Source organism: Squalius cephalus, assembly GCF_949319135.1.
Source record: "Squalius cephalus genome assembly, chromosome: 18".
NCBI lineage: Eukaryota > Metazoa > Chordata > Actinopteri > Cypriniformes > Leuciscidae > Squalius > Squalius cephalus.
In genome coordinates, this window is record NC_137139.1 from 19095604 (window position 1) to 19104467 (window position 8864).

Consider the following 8864-nt stretch of genomic DNA (forward strand, 5'->3'; position numbering starts at 1 on the left):
TCAACCGGCCAGATGAAAGACGAATATCAACATCATTAGGGACACAGCAACCTTTTATTCAATCATACTTGGGCCTAATGCCATCTCTTTCCTCCTATCAGTAGCCTACTTATATTAAAGTATTGATTTTTTTTACCCTCTGCCTGTTCTGTCATTTCAGCTGGAGAACTTGATGTATTATAGAGAGAGTAATCACAACAAAGTCGTGCTGCGGGATTTCTACCTGTCCAGGTTTGAGAACGGCTCAATCACTGAACCCTGCGGGACACCCGAGTACCTGGGTATTTATTCGTCACCATGATCTTTATTTTTCTTTAACTTTGAGTGTGCAAAGCAGTAATCTACACATTTGTTTGTCATATTTCCTGTCAGCTCCTGAAGTGGTGGCGCGTCATCGCTATGGAAGACCAGTCGATTGTTGGGCGGTGGGGGTCATTATGTACATACTGTAAGTTGGTGTTGGATACACTATGTTAAGATTCAATTGGTTTGTCAGGGATTCTTTATGTGTTTTTTTTTTTTTTAAAACAGGGGGCTGGGGTCAGAAATCATGAGATTATTTAAAATATTTTGTTACATTTTTAATTCCAATTTATTTGTATAGTGTTTACAGTTTACCCCACATTGTTCCAAAAATGTATTATATACAGTAGTGGCAAAAAGTGATGTCAGGAGGGGATATTTCTTTTTAATGACCCTACAAGCCATCAAAATACGAGGAAAATATTTTATATTTTTTTAAAATGTTTTAAATATGAGGGAAGAACAAAACACTGAACTTGGTTAAGGTATTTATCTGACAAAATTATTTGGCAAAAAGGGCAAACTACAGCTACTGTCAGAAGAAACAGAGGATCCAAGTGCAAAGGCAAGTTCTTGCAATAGTCTTTAATGAAGAATTAACATAGGCAGTTAGTGTACTTTACAGAAGGTCAGCAAAAAACGAAAGACTCCTGTCTTGGTAATAGTTTGCGGAGCTGGTAATTCACGTGGCAGTAACACAGTCCTTGTAAGTGGCTACAAAGCCGCAGAGAGAAGACTGTTGAAGGCCACCAGCAGCAGAAAGCACACAAGACGAGCACAACTCCTCTAGACTAGACAAGATAATAACAGGTAAATCTTCATGGAGATACACTGTAAAAAGTGAATAGTTGGATCAACTTAAATAAATTACTTCAATTGGTAACACCTAAAGAAATTAAGTTTTCTCAACTTAAATTATCATGTTTTATAATGAAAAACGTGATAATTTAAGTTGAGAAAACTTAATTTCTTTAGGTGTTACCAATTGAAGTAACATATCACACAGGCATGACTCACGTACACACGAAATAATCCAACAAAGAACAAGGAGAACAAATGAAGTAGAGAGAAAGTGTATATCTGCCCTTGTATTTTAGGAAGGGGGTCCCTCGCAAGAAGATCATATTTAGATGGTTATTTGGCACCAAAAAAATTGAAATTGAAACCCCTGATTTAAAACACTTAACAGTAATTTTACAGCACTTTTATACCTAAATTCATACTCATGATCTTGTACCAAAGGAAATGTAGTACAACACAGCAGAACATAATACAAATTGTACAAATCTCATTTGTAGGTTGTCTGGAAACCCTCCCTTCTATGATGAAACTGAGGAGGAGAACACCGACATGCACAACCGGATCATCTTCTGCCGCATTGTTGGTGGAGAATTTGAATTTGATTCACCGTACTGGGATGACATTTCCCCTGCTGGTACTAAGATCAGGAACTGAGAAGCTCCTGATCCAAACTAGTAATATTTCAAATGTTTATTTTATTTTATTTTTGATGCTTTACCCCTCAGTCTCTTTCTTCCATGTCATGAAGCAAAAGAGCTGGTCTGCAGACTTATGGATGTTGACCAAATGCTGAGAATTACTGCACAAGATGCACTTTCGCATGCATGGTAAGTCTACACTCAAATAGTTGATTTCTTTCAGAGACAACACCTTTACTTATTTTGATTTATTTATTTGAAAACCAGGATCGCTGGAAATGGGGCTTCGGAAAAGAATCTGAAGGAAGGAGTCTGTGCTCAATTTGAGAAAAACTTTGCAAAGGCAAAGTGGAGGGTAAGAGGAATTGCATTACTCACTTTTCTAGCAACCATCACAATAAATAATCAGATAATGGATAAGGACAGTATGTGTAAAGATGATAATGGCAAATTAAGCTGTTGTTTAATAAAGGTTCTGATGGTTATTATTTTAATGTTTGCTTTTTCCTTGCATGTGATACCCAGGAGTTGAAGGTACTGTTGATATTTGCGGGGCAGCCTAGAGGCAGAGATTCTTTTCTCTGTATAACAATCTTTGACTTGGACACTCATATTTCCTCTAGCATCATACCTAGTGTACGATAATACATGGCTGCAGTGTCTCATGGCCTGGCCTGATTCTTCAAGCTACGATCATTCAGGAAATATGTAGTTCAAGTCGGATTGTTGGAAAGACTCTCGCTGTACTTAAGCCTCCCTGTATCTGCACACCAGTAACTAACAAATTTATCACTGCCCAGCTGGTCCCATGTGCATTCAGTCATATGCCGTCTGGCTTTTACTCACAGTGTCCTCAATATTCCAGTTTGAATTCCAGTTAGCCCTTCATTCACTCAGACAAATCTCCAGATTGACTATTCATCGTATTGTATGTGTATGAAAAGTTGTCCCTGTGTTTGTGTGTGCCAGAAAGGACCAAAGTGGTTCTTATGAAAAGAGAGAAAGAGAGAGTGGTTTGTCCTTTGAGAAAGTGCTTTGTCCTCAGATGACTTACTGTAGCCCTGATTCATTTATTCACGTCATGCTTTTGCCAATGACACATGCATATCAAATTGGGGGGTCATCCTGTATGTGCGCTAGGGATGGGGACGAGCAGCAGAGCATTCGAAAGACAGCAATTATCGAGAATGAGAATATTTGTGGTACTTTACTTTTTTTATATATAAAATGCCTTAAAAATAGGGATGCACTGATATAAAAATTCTGGCTCAATACTAATAAGATGATAATTATGCAATGGTTGAAAACAGATAAATGACCGATATTAAAATTCTGTACAATTTTTTCTAAATAAATGTAAAATAAAACGCACACACACACACACACACACACACACACACACACACACACACACACACACACACACACACACACACACACACACACACACACACAAACATCTTAAATGCTACAAGTAAATTTTAGGCATTGGAACATGAAAAAAGAAAGAAAATATTCATTTTAAGATTTGCCAAATCAGCCCGGTCTCACCCCAAAACGTCATGTACTGACGGGTCTTGACCATACGGCAACATACGACGAAAAGGGTACCCCTAAAACGTCCATATGAGATGAAGACATAAGCCCACCAGCAGCGCCTCCTAGCGGTACCCTAACGCATACCTAAACCTACCCATAACCCGAATCGTCACATATGGACGTTTTAGGGGTACCCTTTTCGTCGTATGTTGCCGTATGGTCAAGACCCGTCAGTATGTGACGTTTTGGGGTGAGACTGTGTTTCGCCAAATATTACATTTAACAGTGTTATTAAATTAAAGGTGGTTTTAAAGATGAACTTTAAGTGAGCTTTAGATGATGGCAAAGGTAATCTAAACGTAAAAATTGAGAAAATGAGCATGTATAGTTAAATATCCAATATCAACTGATACCAATAAATATCGGCAAATAATCAATAAGATACAGTGATATTCTGTGCATCCCTACTTAATACATTTCACTCAGATCAACAGCCAGTTACAACTAATTTCATTGTTTGGTTCAGATATAATTTATCTTGCAGTTCTTGCATTCTCACATTCGAAAAAACAGCTAGAACCAAACATATCAGAACAGGGATTTGAAAAGTTGAACTATTACACTAACTCTTAAAAATGTGTTGTTTCGATATGCTGAAAAAGCGATATAATGTGACGCCTCCCTCTGACACAACAAAATTACTAAAACGCCCATCTCGAATGTGTACGTCTCATGAAAGCGATAGAGAGAGAAACCTGCTACCACCGATTACCACACTTTTAACTATGCATTCCACCTCCATAGCAAAGAAGACCTTACATTACTTGATAATTCACCGGGTTCTAAGTGTTGGGTGTTTTTCATTTCACTTTCAGAAAGCGATTCGTGTCACCACATTCATGCAGCGCCTCCGAGCCTCCGAAGCTGGATCGTCTGATGGTGCAGTAGAAGCCCATGGCGAAGGGGTCAAAGCAGATGGATTAGATGGTAAGGGGACACAAAAAGACTCAGGTGGCGTTTCTACTGTGAGCATGTCCCATGAGGTGTCCGTCGAAAGCAGACCTGTGAAGAGTCAAGAAGAAGATGAAGCAGGACACAAAAAAGTAGAAGAGAAAGAAGCAGAGACCCTTGCCCGATCAAACAGCTCTTTAAAAGTACAAGCAGAGGAGCCGAACAAGATAGAGACTAACGAAAGCACTTCTGAAAGGGAGGACAAATCATCAACGGGAGCGAGCCAGAAAGCAGCACCCATCCAGCCAATCAAGACCTCTGACAGCCAAGAGAACCACATCCCCACAGAGCCAGAGGCCACAACTGTTGGCAATGTTGAGAAGAAATCACCTCTCCCTGATACTCCAAATCGACGCAAGATGGCTGCAAATCTCTCAATGGATCATAGCTCATGTTCATATGCCAAAACCGGTACCTTGTCAGTGGAAAAGGAAACACCTCTTCAATCAGAAGACAAGAAAGATATGGCCCATGATATGGCCGCAAGCAGCTGGTGTCAAACACAGCTCCCAGAAGCAGTTGCAGAGAAGCCAGCAGAAGTTGGGTCCACTTGCGAGGTCAACCCCAACAGCAGAGAGTTGAAGAAAGGACGACCGGACAAGGGGAGCCAATCGGCGAAAAACATCCAGTGTACGTATGCGGGATTGGGATCTTCAAGTCTCGGCCACGATAAAACGGTATTTGAGCAGGAGCTGCAGGAGATGGTCCACGGTGCATCAGGGTACGGGAGCCCATACTGTCCAACCTACTCTGTCGGACAGTACAGTGGTCTTGAACCAGGAAGTGGAGCCAGCGCGGACTGGCAAATGGATTGTGTAATCGAACAAATTGAGAAGCAAATGGCTGCCGTGCTAGAGAAGATCGAGGGGGATATGCCTTCTTTGCTGGAGCAGATCAGCGATCATCCTGAGACCCTTCCGAGAGCAAAAAGCGCCAGCTCTTCCCCATCACCCAGACCTCGCTCGTACCATCATTCGACCCCGCCACCCCTTCCCACCACACCTCGCCCAGCAATGCCTTCTCTACCACACCTGACCATCCCGCCTCCCTCGTACCCGCCACCTTCCCCACCCAGTCACGTCCAGGGTCACAGCCATCCAACTGGTGACGAGGGTAACGGCGATGGCCAGAAGTCTACAAAGCGCTCTGGCCGATCACCAAGGGGAAGTGTGTCAGGAAAAGGCTTGTAAATATGCTAAGAGGATGTGAAGGCTCAAGAATGAAGTAGGTGCACCATGTAACAATAAAATCTTTGGGAAATGGATTATGGATCCATGAGTACAGCATACCTTTTGGGGCTGTACAGTGATATTTGGGGCTTAAACGCCAAGAGCCTTGTTAATGATTGTATGTGACGGATAAGAAGCTTTTTTAATGTGTAAAGAGGAGAGTAACTGAGCATTTTGTATTATTAGAGGAAACAGTTAAGGTTATCCCACTTGTAAATGGTTGTGCTCTACACTACCAGATCATAGCAAGCACTAATATGTTTCCTAAATAACAATTTCATAATTGTAATGTAGAATCTGTGGAGAGTTTGGATACAAAAGTTTATATAACTTTAGAAAAAAAAACACCTTTAATGAAACTTGTTCCCTTAAAACAAGTTGGCATCCTGCTCTGTTTTGGAGAACCGCTGTGCATTTGCTCTTCACCAGGTACTGACTTTGGAGGGTGTTATGATTTTTGTCACTTCATCCATCTTGGATTTTTGCTCTGAGATAGGAAAGTTGAAGCAGTGCATCTGTGTCCTCTCATCAATCATTTACCTTCTGTAATGTTTCCAATAAGACTAGTTCATTTATCATTCTTATTGTATATTCTCACATTGTACAGTAGTTTCTATAAGTCTCTGCCAAACACGACAGTCTTTCATTGATTGAGAATGATAATGCTCAGAGTGCGATAATTGATCATAACTTTGAGACTACTTTACAGCTATATTCTCTTTCCTGGCCCCCTTTTGTTTCTGTTGTATATGTCCATATACATGTTTGTTTAATTCTCATTTTCTCACTCTCTTTTCTCAATTTATGATGCATACTAGTATATCTTTACATTGTATAATACTTTTGCTAATATATCTTAAAGTAAGCTCTAATGTCTATATGTAAAGTCCTTGCAAATGTGAATTGTAACTGTGGCTTCCACCTCCTCAAATATTATATAGTTTTTGGTGATGTGAATATTCTTCCAAGTTATTTTTTGCACTCTCTACACAAATATTTCAATAAAATTCAGATCAAACCATCTTGTTTTATAGGCTTTTCTTTTGACATGACATCTTTGAAAAAAAAAAAAAACAGTTGTTACATAACTTGCATCATAGTTAATATTACAATTCCATAATGACTTTGCATCAAGTATGCTTAAAATAAATTGTGAAAGGGCTAACATAGATAATTGCCATTTATCAAGCTTTTACCATAAGTATAGATGTTGCTAGTTCAGCAAGAATATTCCAGTATAAACTGAGGTATTTGATGATATTCAATTCAACTTTATTTCCAGACTCAGGGTCCATTAGAGAAGAAGAAACCACAATAGTCGATACAAAATACAAAACAGTTAAAAAGACAATTATACCCATATTTTCTCATAGGTGACTGGTATTGCACCACACTATTGTTAGGAACAACAGCATAATAGCATTCTGTGAATCATCCAGCTGACAAATAAATGTATACATCAAATTTACTCAGAAACTCATTAAAGCCAAAAAAGATTTTACTCTTGCCTTACAAAATAGATCATTTACACTGCTTTTTTTTTTTTTTTTTTCATTGTCATTGTAGGCAACCTAAAGCTTAGGTTTCACTTTTTTTAAACTTACCCACAAAGATTAATTCATATAGACATTGAAAAGGGCTGGTGAGAGTAGACCCGACATTATTCTTAATTCTGCGAGACCGCACGAGTCCCTCCCACTCTCCGACATCCCTTGTCACAGCCACCACAGAGAAGATGAGCAGCATTCACGACTCCCGGTCCTGCCTTCATTGGTGACAGCAGGTAACAATCATGTTTGCCCTAAGCTTTGGCACTGTTTGTCACCGCTGTGAAATTAAACCACTATTTAAACATCTTAGCACAGCCAGCCTAACTCCGTAAGGTTAACAACAAGCGAGCTAATCTGGCATTGACATAAAATAGCGTTGTATAAGATCCAGAATATTAATTGCCCTTGTATGAGTTCTTGTATTTTGTGTTTATAACATAATATACTTTAGCAATATCACACGAGCAAGAGTTCCATTTTCTCGAATATCAGCACAATTGCAAAAAGTGATTCATTTGACAACAATTGAAACAAGTTGATTATATGAATTGACAGTTTTTAGGCACAGCACAACATTGTCAACTTTGACTGTTTTTGCTCTATTTGTCAAACGAAAATAGTTCCAAACAAAGCAGAAAAGTTGCGTCTCCCAGCAACACACAGCTGTGTTTCATTATTGAATAATTCACAATTTTTGAACGAATTGGTTATGTCAATGATTCAATGACCCATTCACAAAGGTTGAATGATTCACTTATTAGACTTGCCGCCACCTACTGGTGGGTTTAGTTTCAAAATATTAACTATCATTTCAATGTTCCCATTTCAGATTTCTATATTCAAAATGTTATATTTAGAACATTAATCTCATAACATTATTTAGGCAATTGCAGTGTAGATGGATTTTGTTGATACTGATTTCATTCATGTAGGCTACTGATTTCCCAGTGTAGTGTTAATAGTGTAATTCATTAAAAAAGTATTAACAATATAACTTCACTTTTTGTAAATAATTAAGAGCGGAGCCATTTTTTCTCTTGCACGGACCTGTAATTGGTCTATAGTTATCCAAACTTCCCGCTTTGCTAGCTTTATCCTTGATAACAGACAACACAGAACCATCCGCAATCCTAGGGCTCGCAAACTTGAGGTGATCAGTAATTTGATCTAAGCCACCAGCCTTCCTATCTGTGAGCTGAATTATTGCTTGATAAACTTCATTAGTTGTAAGGCTCATTCATTAAACAGTTAAAGAAGACAGAATAAGGTTGTCGCCACAGTTCAACCATATTCTCGGCTCCAGAAACACCCTCTAGAGCATGTTAAGGTCACATTGCTCCCATTTAGTGCTCTTACATACTTCCAGATATAACAAAGCTGGTTTTCTGCCACTGCGTCTGCTCTCATCAATTGTAAATCAGATGTAGATGCCACATAAAGAATTTCCACTGATTGTTGGGTAGAATAAGCATCAGCATTAACAGTGGTAAAGCCATGAGGCTGTGTACCAGGCTTCATTTACGTAAGTTTAGCTATCCATAAGAGCAGTTGACTGGAAAATATGTTGATAACAAATTAAAAGTGTTTATGTTTTCAAATTTTTTTTACAGTCACAAATTCACCTTTGTCTTAGCACTTTGTCACTTGTCAATTAGATATGGTGTTACAACAAAAGCCTCTTTGATGCACTGTCACTCAACTACTTTTTACTACAATACAATGTCTTCTTACCTCAGGAATTCCCATTACTTAACATTGTTTAGCAGATTTCCAAAATGGTACATTATTTACCT

At 38.9% G+C, this 8864-nt stretch overlaps 1 protein-coding gene across 4 annotated transcripts in view; it reads left to right on the forward strand.

The window, feature by feature from the left end:
* Nucleotides 1–6542, forward strand: part of camkvl (CaM kinase-like vesicle-associated, like) — a 53240-nt gene extending 46698 nt beyond the window's left edge. For 3 of the 4 annotated variants that reach the window (XM_079848797.1, XM_079848798.1, XM_079848795.1), the window contains 6 exons: nucleotides 161–281; nucleotides 373–448; nucleotides 1602–1738; nucleotides 1853–1931; nucleotides 2010–2097; nucleotides 4157–6541. In XM_079848797.1, the coding sequence (XP_079704923.1) occupies nucleotides 161–281; nucleotides 373–448; nucleotides 1602–1738; nucleotides 1853–1931; nucleotides 2010–2097; nucleotides 4157–5482 (1827 nt within the window). In that variant the 3' untranslated portion in view covers nucleotides 5483–6541. Of the gene's footprint in view, nucleotides 1–160; nucleotides 282–372; nucleotides 449–1601; nucleotides 1739–1852; nucleotides 1932–2009; nucleotides 2098–4156 lie in introns of all 4 variants that reach the window. The other variant, XM_079848796.1, reaches the window with a different exon arrangement.
* The last annotated feature ends 2322 nt before the right edge of the window (nucleotides 6543–8864 follow it).